The sequence below is a fragment of the Copadichromis virginalis genome, linkage group LG14 (genome assembly GCF_057382275.1).
Source record: "Copadichromis virginalis isolate Kocher_CV1m ecotype Utaka linkage group LG14, C_Virginalis_male_GT1.1, whole genome shotgun sequence".
Lineage (NCBI taxonomy): Eukaryota > Metazoa > Chordata > Actinopteri > Cichliformes > Cichlidae > Copadichromis > Copadichromis virginalis.
The window spans coordinates 11,144,532-11,161,153 of record NC_140631.1 but is presented as its reverse complement, the minus strand read 5'-3'; the positions used below and the strand labels follow the sequence as shown (position 1 = coordinate 11,161,153).

The window sequence follows — 16,622 nt, the reverse complement described above, 5'->3', positions numbered from 1 at the left end:
GTCAAATCTCAGAACTGCCAGAAGACGACTGTTTTCCCGTAAAATAAGACTTTCCCATTTTTGAATTCTTTTATGTCGACGCTTACACGCCTACAGATAAAAATGTGATAAGTGTTCCCCGTTGCAATGTATTCTTAATCTGGGTCATATAAACATGCATGCATGCATGCATGCATGCATGCATGTTGGTGCGTGGGTTGTTTGAAATATTAGTAGGAGAGATCCCACCCCATTTTCCAACAAGGGAACCCTTAAAGAGCTGGAAACACAAAGTCAATTCGGAGATGTATTTCAAAGTCATTATTTAATAAGTCAATGTACAAAAATATGAGCGCTGATACAGCAGGCGCAGCGATGTGGGACGTGTACTTGACACGGTAGCAGTAAAAATGAGGAGCATTGGTGAAACATGGTTGTGCTTGTAAATTTGAGAAGAACGCTTTACGGCATGTAAACGAATTCGTATTTCTGTCAGAACCCATCAAAATTCAGGGAGGCAGATGCAACACGAGTTCCTTATCGAAGGAAAGACCGGATCAACTTTTGGTATGTGAAAGGTTTTTGTTTGGTTTAACAAGACACTTTTTGGTCATTTTTCATGGCTACAATTGCAGCTTAAGACTACAAACATTCAGTTGTTACTGGTCCGAAGACAAAGCATAGTTGAACCCTGCATTGATCACCAGTGCGAGCATGTAAATAAGGGCTCTGTGACAGTTATTAAGTTTAAGGAGGACCAAAGGGTGTAAGAGATCGTAAAAAGCACCAGAGGTTTTGGTTAAAAGAGGGGCTAAAGAGGTTTGGGGTACTGATGCAAGTGCTGCTCGCTGCAGACAACAGGTTTAGCTCCATCTCTCTGAAGTTGGAGTTAGGATGGTGGCATGGCTGGACCTGGAGATGGAGTTGGACCAAGCCAGTGGCTCTGCAGTGAGCGCCCTTTCCACTGGCGGCTCAGTGACTTTACAGGATCTGTCGAGGTCTTCCGTAGCTCATGCCCTCCTGACTGGCTCCCTTATTGGAGCCCATCTGTAAGCCAATCACATTTTTGCCAGCCTTCATCTGCTCATCGCTGAAGTCTCGCTTGTTCTCCTGTGCCTTCCTGCAATGCAACATTGAAAATTGTCACAAAAAGGTGCCGGAGTCATTGTGTTAACAGGGCTCCGTTTAATTTTAGAGGACTCACTTGAAGAACCAGTTGGGGTCTCCCTTGTATGTGCCTTCATCCTTGGTAACGGCCAAGCTTCCCAAAGCTGACAGGGTCCTCTGCACCGCTGCCAAGTCCTTACCTGTCCCAACACACCATATTAACAACAGCACCAGTCAAAATATCAAATATCAATCTCTGAAAACTAAAACCAATATGTGGAAACAACTAAAACCTGCTGTTCCTCTAATGACCACCTCCTCTAATGGCAACACTCTGAAAATAACACGTGGTGGCCACATTCATTAACAAAAAAACATCTATGGTTGCACCATACAATCCAAGTGCCTAAACCCTCCACTATTAAACAATCCTGGGAGCATGAAACCTGTCTGACCTTCCCAAAGGTCCACGGTCTGGAACATGTCGGTCTTCGTGACGCCGTATTTCTCGGCAGCGTTGAGAAACTGGGAGATCTGTTCCATCTGCTTGAAGGCCATGGGCGAGCTCTGAATCTTCTTCACAGGCTTCTCGCCGGCAAACAGACTGTTAATGAGCTCGCTCAAGACCTGGAGAGAAAAAAATGAAACCAAAAAGGAGAGTAGAAAAGGGAGGGCAGTTAAAGGGAAGAAGAAAGGAAGGAGAAGCACAAGTAAAAGATTTTTATCTTAAAGCAATTTCTATTAGAAAACATCCGGGCAGCTTGTGCACTCACACATCCGTCCTTGAGCCAAGCCTGGAAGCCCTGTTTGCCGGGCTCTGGCTTCCCCACACCAGATCCACACTGACGGCTGATCCACTCCACCAGGATCTGCTCCAGCTCTGGGTCGTACTTGCTGTCGATCTTGTCCTGGACCTGCCGACTCAGGCCGTAGGATGGACCTTTGTTAGCCATGCCGGCACCCTGGGGCAGGCGAGAGAAGTGAAGTGAAGGATGGAAATGAACGAGAAATACATGCCTTCAAAGAAAAAGGGCTAAAAGTTATGATCCCTTGATGTCACGTAATGATGGGGATTTCAGTCTCTCTGATCTTAGTCTTACCTGTGATCTCTTTTTATCAAATATTGTCACTTCTATCTTTGTCTTGCATATACGTTTATACCTATTCCATTCATAGTTGCTTTTAGCAGCTCACATGTTTGCACTGCAGTATCATTTAGGTTGAGTCTAAAGCATATGCAGAAACATGCATAGTTGTGCAAAGAATTTAAATAAAGCCACATTTACTCGGGAACACGCATACACCTCCTCCTGACTATATGCTGTAATCATGATACACCAGTACAAACATTAACACCATGCATGTCAGAAGCGTGTATAGAAGCGTAAATGCTCAGCATTCAGTACAATTATAAACCTTCCCAGGAGCACCAGCAGTAACAGTGCTGCGTCTCCCAGTGCAAACCATTCAGCCCCGTCAGGATGGACGGTGTGCAGAGGGAGCTCGCTCGCTATCAGCCAGCTGATTTTTGCATATGTTCCTCTGTAATGCCAGCACACACACACTCTTTCTTCCTCCCTCTCTCTTTTTTTTGGGTTTTGCTTTGCACCAACGCACAAACACACATACAGCCAGCACTTGTTTTTTTTTTTTTTTTTCTCCATTTTATGCTTCTGTATTGCCTTTGGGCCAACAGCCAATGAGTGCAAATGAGTGCAAAAACTCATATCAAAGTGCTGTCTGCACCATCCAACCTTTGTTGCCATCTTGATGTCAGGTCACGTCAACTTCCCTGTTCCTGGAGAGGTTTAAAGTCGAAACATTGAAAAGGTTAAACTTCTCCTCTGGCTGGAGTAGCGACTCGTTCTGGCACAGGGTGAGGAATGCTGTTGTTCTGTTTTTACACAATGCACAAGTTTTTCTGATTGGATTCTTTCCACTGTAGCAGAGGCCTGTAGGGGCACTGACAGAAGATAAAGTTGGGACTTTTTTTCTTAAAACGTTCCTTTCTTTCACATTCCTCTTATTTTCATTTGCTCATTTATTCTTTCTCACTCAATGATTTGTGAGGCATGGAAACCTGTGATGGAAACAACGTGCAAACACAATACTGGCACATTCCCACTTTGGAATATTCAACCTACTTTTAGCTCCATGTTTTTGTTTTTTCAGTTTTAATTTCACCCGTCTCCTACTCGTTGCTGGATATGCAGCTGATGAGTGAGCCAGTGTAGCTGTGTTTATGTAAATTGCAGATTATAGGCTGTACTTTATGGATTTTTACATTACATTTCAATGTAATTACTTATTTAGTTTAGTTTGGTAAAGGGATAAAAGACATGTGGATTTTTTTGGTGTCGTGGATATGATAAATAAAACCATTGTACGAGTACATATCCCCCATGTCTGCGTATTAGAGGCTGAATGCCAAAGAAGTGAATGGCTCCCAGCCCAGAACGTCCAGAGCTCGTTACCTCCAGCCCAGTTTCATATTCTCTGCATACTCTGTGGTGCTTTTCCAGACCACAGGAAACCAAACACACATGCTGGGGAGCACGCTCACTTACTTACAACCACAACTTCAGATATTATATCTCTTACACACACACACACACACACACACACACACACACACACACACACACACACACACACACACACACACACACACACACACACACACACACACACACACACACACACACCTCTCATTATTCCGCCTGACATTTGCCATTATATAATTATTATTTCAAAGCAATGTGTCTCTGGTATAATTTCAATCTGTCCTTTTTTTTCTCTTTTTAAACACTGGCCCTCCTGAAACACTCTGTGGGCTTTGACCACGAATCCTTCACGCTACACTTTTTTTAAATAGGAAAAGTAATAGACGGCATCTTTACCACACTGTGCACTCAGTGCCTTCTCCCACCACGAAGAGGAGAAAGTGTGCACTGCATAACAACCAAACAAAGCTTATATAATCTTTTTTTTTTGGAGGTTAAGTAAATCCATTAAGGCCTAGTCTCTATTTCTGGTATTTATGTGCGTCCAGGGGCCTGATGTTGTGTTTGGGACCCGGCCCAGGTCCAATAAATATCTGCTAAACAAGCTTCTGTGCTGTCTGGCTGCTTCTGCTTAATTCTGCTGCATGGGGAGCTTTTCATTTATAGCGACTTCTAATGCTTTGTACTGTAGAAAGAAAAGGATGGAGATTTTTGTGTAAGAGCAATATGGCAGTATGAACATTTAAAAAAAAAAAAAAAAAAAAAAAAAAATCACCAAAGATGGCCAAAACCACAGATTTGAAGTAAAGGCGAGCCTCAAATACCTCTTCTCAAAACTCCCAAAGAGCTCTATCCCACAGTCATGACTTCATCACCTCAGTCCATTCATCTCTCCCTCTCCTGTGTTTTCCCCCGTCTGTTTCTCTATCACCATGGCAAATGTGCCTAATGCCAGAACAGGAAACCAGTTTGAGGGCTGTGGCAACTGCGGCAGCCCGAGGGGACGTGGCATCGGACAGCCTCGCCTCCTCTACAGTTAACCAGCTAACCGCCATCTAATGATTTGTATGAATAAGCTGTGGGGTGCTTGTGGAAGCGGCGCACGCTCTATCCTTTTGTTTCTCAGCTTTTTAGAGAGTCAGGATTTGGCGTAAATCTGCTGAACTTTGTCAGCTGAGTCATCTGGCTGAAGGATGCCATCCCAGCTTGGTGATGTGCTGGTTTTATTTTATTTTTCCAGTTTATTCCAGGGGCACAGAAAAGTTTACTCCGACCTGCCACTTTCTGAAAGCCCTTTGCAGTTCTGATCATTCTGACAAACTTTACAACAGTTGTACATGTGAGCTGATGTACTTCTAGTGACTGTGTCATGTGAGCACTGCTGTCCGGCTCACAGCAACTATGCACTCTTACAAAGACGTGATCAGTCCCTGGCTTCTATAAACCTCTGCTGTGTTTATGTACTGCTCCTGGATTGGCAGCGCAGATAGTGTTATCTCCTCCTGTTGCTGCTGTTCAGAAACTCAGCTACCCACTAATACTCCTTCCCCTCCTCCTTCCCACTGCTACTGCTGGCTGGCTTTACTGGAATCACTGGGTGTGCTGCCATCTTTGATGATTTGCTCATTATCTTCTCTCCAAACGCTGCTCCACATCAGGCAGCAGCTTCATAATGTATTCATAAAGACAGATGGAAACTTTGGACAGCTCTGTATCCTCATTATATAAGTGGCTGTAACTGTCTGCTCTGTAACTCATTACGCCTCAGAAGCTCATGTATGGCAGTGGATCATTTGCTTGTACAAATAAAACTATGCAGATGTGGAGATATATGAAATGCTGTCTGGCTTTTATGTCCTTTCAGTTTAAGGGAAAATATATATATCAGCCCTCAAATAAGATATGCACCGCATTACAGTTAAACGGTGAGTTTATTTGCACAAAGTTTTAAGGTATGTATATAAAACGGTACAACCAGGCTTCCCGTACAGCAGTTTTTAATCAGAGAATGAAGATTATAAGCAGCTGTACTCAATCACGTGCAGATATTTGCAAACTTTTATTCAGTCAAATGCGCAAAAATCTTTAGTAAACCCGATAGTCTCTGCATACGTCGTAAACCATTGGTGCATATGGATGTTTGAGCTCCCATCTGCTCCTGGATTTTTCATGCAAACAGCCCCTTTGACCTCCGAAGGATGAAATTAGTCATATTCTGTATGTATTCCTTTTGAATTTAACACCCCGCATCTGACCATCATCAACCAGACAACCATCACTTCCAGGAGTTTTACAAGGGAAAAAAGACAAGCATACTCACTGTGTGAAGCAATAGGTGAGTTCTCCGCTGGTGAAGGCGTGAGTGTGGATGCTTGACTGAGTGTTTGTATATGCTTGGCAAGGGACCTCCCTCTCAAAAATGCCGGCTTAAAAGGAGCAGATGAGGCCAGATGACTTCACTCCTCTACTGAGAGAGTGAGAGAGGGCGGAGGAAGGAGGGAGCAACGAAAGCCAAGAATGAGGGCGAGTGAGAGGGAAAAAAAGGAAACTTCATCCTTAAAAGGGCATGGCCTTTCAGCAGCTCCCTCTCCCTCTGCCTGTTGCGTCTCTTCCTCTCACGTCTAGTCAGAACGCCCAGCCTTATTTGGGTACGGCTGTTCCACGCAGAGAGGAGAGAGACGGCAGCATTGGTTTGGTCGGCGAGAATTCCCCAAATAGTTTCGCCGCATTGCTCTTCGTTCAAAGTGGCATCAAGAAAAAAAAAAGTGACAGCAAGATGGCGGAGGGAGAGGCTGGAGGGAAGCGGGGAGGAAGGGTGATGGGATGGAGGTGGAAAGAAAAGAGAGGAAGTGACAATTGGTTGTGGGGGAAATAACTAAAGTATTGTTCTATACTACTGTAGGGACTGAGCAGTGTCAAAAGTGACTATTTCCACATTTGTGTACACTGAGGAGGGAAGGAGGAGAGGAGAGATAAACAGGATGGGAGTAAGAGAAAGTCATCAAACTTTGAGACAGAAAGCTCCATGTAAGTCCAGGGTGCGTGCATGGATCCCACCGCAAACATTCATGACATTTCCATCACCTCCTTTCCAGTACAAGCACATTTCAGCACGATGCTCCTGTGTGCATATGAGAATTCAAACGTATAGTTACAAACTCTCTGTGAAGCTGGACAGATCACAGAGCGAGAAGCTAGTTCAGACCACTCCTACATAAAACAAAGCATCTATTCATACTGACAATGACAAAGTTACACTCTTAAACTACATTTAATAAACTCTGCCAGCTGTCATACATTATGTTTTGTCCACACACCTGATAGAAGTAATGAATCGCTTTGCGTCGCAATCACTTTGTCGTGTCACAAAACATCTGTCTTATGATCATTGGTTTCCATCTTTAGCACTCTAATATTCAAGTTACATGACTTTGATCTTCTCCTTTAATCCTGCTTCCATAAGCTGTAAAAATAAAAGGAGAGCCAGATGTTTCTGTGTGCTTCATCGAGTGTTTTATTGAGTGACTATGAGATATGAGGTATGTTAGTCTTTGATAGATGAAGACGTAAAATGGCAAAATAAAAACGAATCAAACACAGAAAAGAAATGCACAACAACGTCTCATATGTGCTTCTTTGCACGTGTCAACAGTGTAGGAATAAATCTTCCACACATGGCTGTGCAGTTGGTACTGGTGGTTTTTGTGCTTCGTGCTCAGTGTTGCAGAGTAATCACATTACAGTTACTAAGCTAGCAGTCATATTATTAAGGCTTGATAGAAATCTAAAAAATGTGCAGGAAAACAGCTAAAATCGCAAACAGTTTCCAGGCCAGAAACAACTGCTGACAACAGGACAGCTACTGCTAGCATGCATCTGCAAATACAGCATGCTAACACATAGCTAGCAGCTTGTGGTTTTCGCCTTTGCTCACACTCGAGCACAAAAATCTTTCTCTTAAAAAAGAGTGCTATGTAAGTGTAAGCATCACCCTTTGAAAATGTACCAACTCATGTGTATTTTTTTACATATCTAGTAATATGTTTGTATAAATGACTTTTCATTGAGTAATACTCCCTGTACCAAACCCCAGCCCCAGTAGTACTTGGCGCCATCCCAGTAGGTAGTGCCCAGTTCCTTAAAAGGACGACTTGAAGCTGATTCCAAAAGTGAGTCAGTTCCCATACACCCCAAAGTAAGACGCTAAGCTGCAGCAGAAATAAATACTTGTGCTAAATTTTGCATCCTAACCCTTCAGGGTGTGGATTTTTTCTTTATATGTTACCTGTTTAAATAGAGTTTTAAAGTTGTGTGTTATCAGACTTGAGCATGCTTTAAATGATGGGGTCCCGACTTAGCCTCTTGCTGTCTGCAGGGAGTCAACTCAGCGTGACTGGTATCGCCAACGTGTTTGTAGTGATAATCAGAGACAGGCTGATGGGGGGAGGTTTGGGTTGTTTTGCATATTTTGTTTTTCTTTCTAAGAACTATAAGTGAGATCATATATCATTTATACAATTTCCTCCAACCTCCAATCTGCAGTAAGTTGGGATCTTCTCTCACTTTAACGACTAAAAATAAAGTGCTCTGCTACCGCAAAGAGTACAGTTCTGTACATTAGTGAATGAAATACTCAGATGCAATTGAATGCAGACTTTCAGCCTTATTTTAGCAGGTTGAACAAAAAGTTTACATAAAAATGCTAGAGGAAAATGCTTTTTTAACACGATCCCTTCATTTCAAGGGATCTAAAATAATTGGACAAATGAAATAACCGAAGATAAAATGTTCAATACTGTTGTTATGCTTCTTCGAAAACCCTTTGCTGGCAATGACAGCCTAAAGTCTTGAACTCATTGACATCACCAGATGCTGGGTTTCCTCCTTTTTAATGCTTGCCAGGCCTTTACTGCAGAGGCTTTCAGTTGCTGTTTGTTTGTGAGCCTTGCTGATGATGATCTTGATTTCATCTGTCCAGTGAATGTTTCCCAGAACTGTGCTGGCTTTTTTAGATGTCTTTTAGCAAACTCCAATCTAGCCTTTGTATTCTTGAGGCTTATGAGTGTCTTGCACCTTGCAGTGAACCCTCTGTATTTACTTTCAAGCTGTCTTCTCTTTATGGTAGACTTGGTTATCTATATGCCTACCTCCTGGAGAGTGTTGTTCACTTGGTTGCATGTTGTTAAGGGGTTTCTCATCACCAAGGAAATGACTCTGTGATCATCCACCAATCACAAAACTGTAGACTTTGCCACTCCTTTTTTCAGTTTTCACAGCTCAAGGATTAAGGATAGCTTGTTTCACCTGCATCGAGAGCTCCTTTGAACGTATGCTGTCGGTTCACAGCAAAATCTTCCAAATGCAAGCACCACACCTCAAATCAACTCCAGGCCTTTTATCTACCTAATTGAAAGCTTTAACTTTGCCTTTGTTGGCATCTTTAAAATATCTTTTTAAAAATCTGTCAGTTTCATTAAGTTTGTTGTTATCGGCATTTTTGTTGTGGTCCCCGTCGTTTTACTTTGATAAACTTTGTGTATTCACTCACAGTGAAAACCTTCCACAGTAAAGACAGATTCAGGGGAGCATTTTAATCCAGTATCACATAGCTTGTACTGTTGTGGTGCGAGAAATTCCAGTATTTTATTTGAGTGTCTCTAATTAGCACTTTTCTAAACAAGCTAGCTAGCATTAGTGATCCATCCTCTTGTGTTAGTGTGTTCATCGCAAGGTCTAAAAACCAGTAACAACACCCACTTCAGAGTCTGCAAACAATTTAGATAAAATGTGTGTCATTAGGAGCAGCTGCTTGTTCAGTCTGGCTTAAATATTCACCATTATCAGGAATTTAATATGCCATGAGTGAGCCTGTTATCTCTGTTTCTGTGGTCAGAAATGAACTTTGACCTTAGTTTGATAATAGAATGAAACTGTTCTCATTCCCAACGCATAACATACCGATGATTTGTCACGTCCCGAGGCATCACATAGGAACGTGAAAGGTAACCTTCTGCATCCATATGGATTGTGGATGGAGTCCAATAGAATGATGCTCCTGGCAGTAACACACGTTCCAGCCTTGGCCCTAACCATAACCTTATCCCTAACCTCAATCGTATTAGATTGTGTTTTCCAAAGTGATTCATGATGAGAAAGTAAAATAAATGTACATGTGTAGATTCATTCCAAATAGTTCTCATGTTTCTGAACGAGTAACATACCAACGATTTGTCACATAGTGTCAGTATGTTATGCTTTGGGATGAGAATGTGTTGATAGAATAACGGATCTGCATCCTGATGCAAACAGGCAACACTTAACATGTTGTGTGTCTTGCATTGAGTACAAACTGAAGAAAACAAGAGGCTAGCTTATCGTGTTTTACCAGTCTTTGTGCTAAGTTAAACTCCTCTGAGAAGTAGCTACATATTAAACAATTAATCATATATTCACAAGTTTACAGCTTTTCACAGCAATAAAAACCTCTCTCATGGTTATTGGTATTATTAGATGAACAATTAAGTAACATAAAAGTTCCAGTTGTAAGCCTTTGATTTACTACAGCAGCATTTCTTTCATGTGTAGGATAAGAAATGCTCTTTTTGCACCTTTTTTCTCATATTCAGATATCTCTTGAACTAAATGTATAGTTTGGAGGACTTCCCTTTTCTAAGCTCAAACTGGGCTGTATGTGGTCCATGATGTAAAATGAGTTTGACATCCCAGCTTTAAAGTAACAACATGGACCCACCAGCCTGTGCTTCTGGCTTCTACACAGAAGCTTCCTATTGGAATGACTGGTATGTCCAATTTCTCACAGCATGTGCGTGCATGTGTGTGTAATCTGCTCCTACATCATGTGTTTGTTTAACTGAAGGTGGGTCGTGGCCAGATGCCATCAGCAGTAGCAGCAGCATTGTTATGATCCACTGTCATCCTTCCTAATTTTTTAGAAAAACCTCTCACTGCTTTTTCCATTCATGGATGTTGCCTATGTGAGTGTGTACGAGTTCTGAAATTAAACACACGCCATCACTGTCAACTAAGCTTTTATTATGTCATAACCCAAAAATTTCACACTTTATCTTTATACAGACAGACTTTGTATAATTTATTGACACAGATTTAGATCTTAATCATGGAAATAACTTTGAAGAAGTGATTTTCTTGTTTTTCTTCTAACTATGCACAAACTGTGTTTCTTGGCATATTATGTGATAGCAACAAACATCTTTGTAGTTTTTTGTTTAAATCTAATGCAGGGGCTCTTAAACAATGGGACCTGCCCCACAATAAATCACAAACCTATATCTGGTGGGTGAACACTAGTATTTTGATTTCAATCCATTTAAGGTCCTGGAATGAGAAAGATGAAGTGACCTGGCTCTCCAGGTGGTGTATTAGGCAGCAATGTAGGGGTACAGGATGTAACCAGTGAAGACATTGTACTGAAGATTTGTACAGAGTTTCCTCCCAGACGTCAGGTCAAGGTAGACCTGATCGCCCCTCTGCATTTCCAGTGCAACGACCTGAAAAACAGATGGTAAATTGTGTTTCTCACTGTTTCTCTCAAAAATGACACAGTCTCACATTTAGTAACTGTATTTGTAGCAACCAATTTACCTGCGTGGCGCTGTCCTCCGTATCCTCTCGATTATTCTCCCACACACTGGCTCCGCGCTTCCCATTCTTCATAAGCTGGACCTGCACAGAAAAGTAAGGTACAACTCATTTTGTTGTTGCTATACAGCGAGACCAGTCAAATGTTATCTGATATCAGAAATTTCAATCTGCTTTGTTTACTTTATGGTAGAGGCGCCCATTCTCTCCCACAGATGAGTAGGTTGTGAAAGAAAAGACGTAAACACCAGGAAAGGGGGCAGTGAAGATACCTGAAGAGACAGAGAGTGCAGAGTTAGTGAGTTAAACTCATAGGAGTCATAGGAGTTTAAGCCTTCTTTTTCTGTGTGTGTCTTACCCAAGGACGGGTTATATCCATTGCCACTGTTGAGAAGGACAGAGTTGAAGGGAACTGGAATATTAATATTGAATGGACCAAAGCAACGTTCTGTTGATCCAGGAACCATAAGGGCAATATTTGGGTCCATTGTGGCCTTGAAGGCAACCTTGACTTTATCTGACAGCGAGAAGGGAGAATTAATACTGAACAACAGAGGTCAATGGCCTCAAAATACTTTGAATTTAATAAACAAGGGTGTTCACCTGTGAGTGACTGTACTCTGCCTTTCAGTGTGCTGATGTCATGCCACAAAAAGGTCATCCTTTCTAAGATATCCTCTTCTAATTGGAGCATGTCCCTTGCTGCACAGCAGCAGCCGCGCTGTTGATTGAAAGTGCAATTGCAGTCCGATGTTTCACAAGTCAGAGTTCCCTTCCAGTTAACTGGAAAAAACAGAGGAACACCAAGAAGGGCAAACAGATATGGCTTCAGCCGTCAAACTAAAGTTACTAAACTTAATGTTATATAAGAGTTTGTCAACAAAATAAGGCCGGATAACATACGTGCTGCCTGTTTCAGCATTAAGATGGTGTCGGACTGGGCCTGCACTGGATTACAGAGAAACAGTGACCCCAACAGGAACAAAACTGGTAATACAACCATCTGAAAAAAACAAAAAGCAGAATCCAGTATTTTATCAGACTAGAGAGGCCAAGTACTCCTTTCTTATAGATAGTAAGCTAAACACTGCTGAGCTAATGCAAGCATTTTCAGGCCTATCAGCACTAATTCTCACACCTTTAACTGAGTAACTGAACTTTTTAACATAACTGCTGGAATTACCTAAAACTAGCTACCTACCTTACCATACAACAACTTAAGTATTGTGTGTAAAGTGAAGAAGCTCATGTTTACTCAGAAAATTCTACTTAGATTTTGCCAACCTTTAGCAGTGTATTTTTGATCTTCATTCTGAGGTGTGTTGTAAGGAGGAGTTAAATGCTTGAAGCCATTCCCACCAAACAACAATGGTAAGGACGAATGTGCTGCGTTACTTAAAAATGCTGGTTTCATCTCTTGCTAATTGAGTGTGTACAACATGGCTATTACTTTTCAGCCACATTTAGTGTGGTTTAGGCTTAGTTTTGACCTGCTCTGAGCTATGTTATCTGCCTAGCCAATTAAGCTAGCTGCTAGCAAGTAAAAATACCAAAACTTATGCTTTCCTCAGAAAAATCCCAATAAGCTAGTATATACCCAGCTTAAACTCTAAGAACATGATGTTTATGTCGGCTAGATGTCTACTTGGATTTTTAGCCCTCTGTGTATGGATTCTTATTTCTTAAGAATTTTTTTGTCATCTAGGCTAAGTCCAAGTTTCACATTAATATTTCAAAATTTTGACTTACACAGGCGTTACTCAAAATTTTTAGATGTTTCATAAATTTTAATTTCAAGATTGTCTCAAAAAAGTTCCACTTAACTCTGGCTGGCAAATTTTTTCAGTATTAGCTTTAAAATATGACTGACTTTGTAACTCATACCGACTTTTTGGACTGCTTTTTTAACCTAAATTAAAATGGGTAAAACTGAAATGTAGCAGAAAGCAGCGATAATGAATTTGACCTTGATAATATACATCAATCTGGTACCCGTGATACTCTTTATCAAGGCCATAAGTCAGTAGTTGAAAGCTAGAGTGTTAAGTATTTTGGTTATCTTACTGTAATCATCATAACATGTATATTAGTTAATGTCTGCATATAAACAATTTCCTTTTTCAGTCCCACATACAGCAGTATTTTTTTTTTAATTTTATATGTTTCAAATAAAGGTTAATTATATATCATCCCCCTGCGAAAGCAATGTAACGTTCTTCATTTGTATTTGTTTCACATTTTTATAATGTATATGTAAGGACTTAATCATAAAACTTACTGTTTTTCTGGTCCTCTTCTTGTTCTGAAAGACTGGGCCTGTGTCAGGTTCTTGTGAATTTAAGAAAGTTAATGGCGGAGGATGAATTCAGCTTCTTATTGTTACACTTTGGGTGATCCAGCCCATGAGGGTGCGAATGACAGTAGCTCCACCTTTTCACATGAACACACACACAAACACACAAGTAGACATTGGACAGCTAAGCACTAGCTATCCAATCCCTGCCACGGTGACAGCCTCAATTGCCTCTGTAATACAGTCCAGTAGATCATTTTCCTCTAGTTTAAAAGAACAAAAAGTGTTCTCACAGCACCTTTTAGCACTTATTGTGTGGACAGTAATACTCGTTTTTAGGACAGCAGTATCTGGTTGCCATTGTTCAAATGATGCCAGCTGCTCAAATGTAGATAGTTGTCAGGTCCCCGAGAATATAATAACACTGAGATAAGAAGACAAATGGAGCTGAGTTTTATCTGATTTAACAAAAACAATATACAGTATTGCTTTCCCACGATTGCTTTCTCTTTAAGTATTGTTGGAAACTCAGATAGTGGTAGTAGCCCAGTTTATCATCGATATGAGATAAAAAAAAAAAGAAAAAAGTGGGAAACACTTTAACCTGGTTCAGAGAATTGGCCTAATAAAGTCTTTTGTTGTGCAAGAATATGTTAGCTGACTGCACAATCGTCATAAGATATTGCATTCTGTTGAGGCCTATAATATGTGCCTAGATATGTCTATGTGTAGATAAGAAATCACGATTGCCATTATTTGGGAGTAGATTGATAACATAGACACTTCATTTGTTATCTCACTTAGAAACTTTGATCGTTTGAGTATGAAATTTTGCTTTACAGAGGTTAAACTCTGCTCTCCATGTGGTAGAATGGTGAAGTTGTTTCAAGTGAAATACTTGGAAAATAAATGAATGAACTGCACCGAAAACATTTGGTGCAGAAAATCATATTTTTTAACCAACCACCATTATTTATAGAAATATACAAACATAAGTGGTAGTACAGTGTATATAAGGCAAATCTGAGTTTTTACAAAGTATTGAGCTTGAAAATGAATATTTGGTTTGACCACCTACTCAATCGTTCTTATAATTTCTTTAAGCAGTCTTCAGGAAAAGTTCTCCAGACGTCTTGAAGGAAAATTCAAACCTTTAGATCTTGGCTTCTTTTCATTCGGTTCTCTGTCAAGATGATCCCACATTGCTTCAATAATGCTGAGTTCCAGGCCCTGGAGAGATCAATCCACTCTTTGTCTGTTATCCAAGTATTCTTTTACTGCATTGCCAATGTGAGTAGGGTTATTGTGGTGCTGAAGAATTAAGCTGTTGCCAATTAGTTGCTTTCCAGATGGTATTGCATTGTTTAAAAATCTGACTGTACTCTTCTGTACTCATAATTACTTCAATTTTGACAGCATTTCCAGCGCCACTGGCTGATGCAGCCACAAACCATGACAGTGCCTCCACCATGTTTTAGAGAGGCTGTAGGCACACTAGTTTACCTCTTTACTCAGCTCCTTCTTGACAACCAACCTTTTACTGCACAGTCCAATATAAAGCCTTTGTAGACTAATAGATCCTTTGAATAGTAGTAAGATGCAGAGCATGCATGACCAGCTGAGGCCGATGTTGTATTTCCAATTAAAAAAAAGATCCTCTAGGCTATAAATAGACCTTGAACTAAGCATTTTCACCACCACCATCTTAGTGTTCGAAACTTGACATGATGAATAAGCAGTGGATCTGACTGCACTGAGGATATATCCCGGCTACTCTAATTGAACACAATTTATTAAAATAAATAATAGTTTTGATTCACTAGGACTTGAAACTAGCGACTGTGTCTATAAAATCATTTACAGAGAGTTTATTGAAAAAGGGTTCTAGGAGGCATTTTCTTAGACTTCTGTACACCCAAACTTCTATGTAACCAGCTGGCCACTAGTGACTACCTGACAAGATTTTGTATGGTAAATGGCCCAATTGTTAACCCATTGTTAGCTATAAAAATGAATTGCCCCATCATATGGGGAAGCAAATAGATAAATCTGTGTGTGCGCTTAATACAACATCATCCTTAGCATGAAGTTAACAAATAACGTGATTGTACCAAAGTGTATATATTGAAATCATAGTTGGATATTTTTTTACGCATAAAAGTTAAGCATTTAAAATTAAAATATTGGCCCCATTAACAAGGGTTTGCTGTACAGCAGATCCTCATTCACCTCTACTGTTTGTTATTAACCTGAAACCAGGTGTTTTGTTCAAAAAGACGTGGCCCTATTTGATAACAGGGTTTTTCATGTGTTGACAACCACATTTAAAAATGTCCGTACTCCTGGAAAAATGTATTATACACTCAACAAAAATATAAACGCAACACTTTTGTTACTGCTCCCATTCCCCATGGGATGGACGTAGAGACCTAAAATTCATTCCAGATACACAATATAACCATCCCTCCCAAACAGTGGTCACAAATCAGTCCAAATGTGTGGTAGTGGGCACATCTGCTATATTGAGATAATCCATCCCACCTCACAGGTGTGCCACATCAGGATGCTGATCTGACATTATGAGTAGTGCACAGGTGTACCTCAGACTGCCCACAACAAAAGGCCACCCTGGAATGTGCAGTTTTTTGCGCTATTGGGGGTCTGGGGACCCAGAACCGGTCAGTATCTGGTGTGACCACCATTTGCCTCATGCAGTGCAACACATCGTTGCATGGAGTCTATCAGATTGTCAATTGTGGCCTGTGGAATGTTGGTCCACTCCACTTCAATGGCTGTGCGAGGTTGTTGGATATTCGTGGGAACTGGTACACGCTGTCGTATACGCCGGTCAAGCACATCCCGAACATGCTCAATGGGTGACATGTCCGGTGAGTATGCTGGCCATGCAAGAACTGGGACATTCTCAGCTGCCGTCTGCCCTGAACAATGTGAACCATGATTCATCCGTGAAGCGCACACCTCTCCAACGTGCCAGACGCCATCGAATGTGAGCATTTGCCCACACAAGTCTGTTACGGCGACGAGCTGGAGTCAGGTCAAGACCCCGATGAGGACGACGGGCATGCAGTTGAGCGTCCCAGAGACGGTTTCTGACAGTT

At 41.1% G+C, this 16,622-nt stretch overlaps 2 protein-coding genes across 5 annotated transcripts; both read right to left on the bottom strand.

Annotated features, from left to right (window-relative positions):
- Positions 1–285: 285 nt before the first annotated feature.
- Positions 286–6,051, bottom strand: tagln (transgelin). 2 transcript variants are annotated; one of them, XM_085479315.1, is made up of 6 exons: positions 5,911–6,051; positions 2,841–2,884; positions 1,860–2,048; positions 1,542–1,713; positions 1,184–1,286; positions 286–1,099 (listed from the first exon to the last, which is right to left on the bottom strand). In XM_085479315.1, the coding sequence occupies exons 2-6, from the start codon at positions 2,850–2,852 to the stop codon at positions 961–963; spliced, it is 615 nt and encodes a 204-aa protein (XP_085335441.1). In that variant the 5' UTR covers positions 2,853–2,884; positions 5,911–6,051; the 3' UTR covers positions 286–960. The 2 variants fall into 2 exon arrangements, with proteins under 2 accessions (XP_085335441.1, XP_085335442.1); XM_085479316.1 differs by lacking the exon at positions 2,841–2,884 and having other exon boundaries at positions 5,911–6,050.
- Positions 6,052–10,622: 4,571 nt separating this feature from the next.
- Positions 10,623–13,665, bottom strand: cbln18 (cerebellin 18). Of its 3 annotated transcripts, none has more exons than XM_085478790.1 (7): positions 13,489–13,665; positions 12,114–12,213; positions 11,814–11,993; positions 11,569–11,727; positions 11,394–11,482; positions 11,214–11,294; positions 10,623–11,119 (listed from the first exon to the last, which is right to left on the bottom strand). In XM_085478790.1, the coding sequence occupies exons 2-7, from the start codon at positions 12,211–12,213 to the stop codon at positions 10,991–10,993; spliced, it is 738 nt and encodes a 245-aa protein (XP_085334916.1). In that variant the 5' UTR covers positions 13,489–13,665; the 3' UTR covers positions 10,623–10,990. The 3 variants fall into 3 exon arrangements, with proteins under 3 accessions (XP_085334916.1, XP_085334915.1, XP_085334914.1); XM_085478789.1 differs by lacking the exon at positions 13,489–13,665 and adding an exon at positions 12,495–12,835; XM_085478788.1 differs by lacking the exon at positions 13,489–13,665 and adding an exon at positions 12,412–12,476.
- Between the last annotated feature and the right edge of the window lie 2,957 nt (positions 13,666–16,622).

Bases quoted from the DNA above. Each gene is read 5' to 3' on its own strand.
- tagln (XM_085479315.1), bottom strand. The intron at 1,714-1,859 runs GTGAGTGCACAA...TTTTCTCTCCAG, and splicing joins CTTGGCTCAAGGACGGATGT to GTCTTGAGCGAGCTCATTAA. The intron at 1,287-1,541 runs GTCAGACAGGTT...GTGTTGGGACAG, and splicing joins GACCGTGGACCTTTGGGAAG to GTAAGGACTTGGCAGCGGTG.
- cbln18 (XM_085478788.1), bottom strand. From the start codon at position 12,459: ATGAGCTTCTTCACTTTACACACAATACTTAAGTTGTTGTATGGTAAG. The intron at 11,728-11,813 runs GTGAACACCCTT...TCTCGCTGTCAG, and splicing joins CAGAGTACAGTCACTCACAG to ATAAAGTCAAGGTTGCCTTC. The intron at 11,295-11,393 runs GTAAACAAAGCA...TTTTCTGTGCAG, and splicing joins ATGGGCGCCTCTACCATAAA to GTCCAGCTTATGAAGAATGG.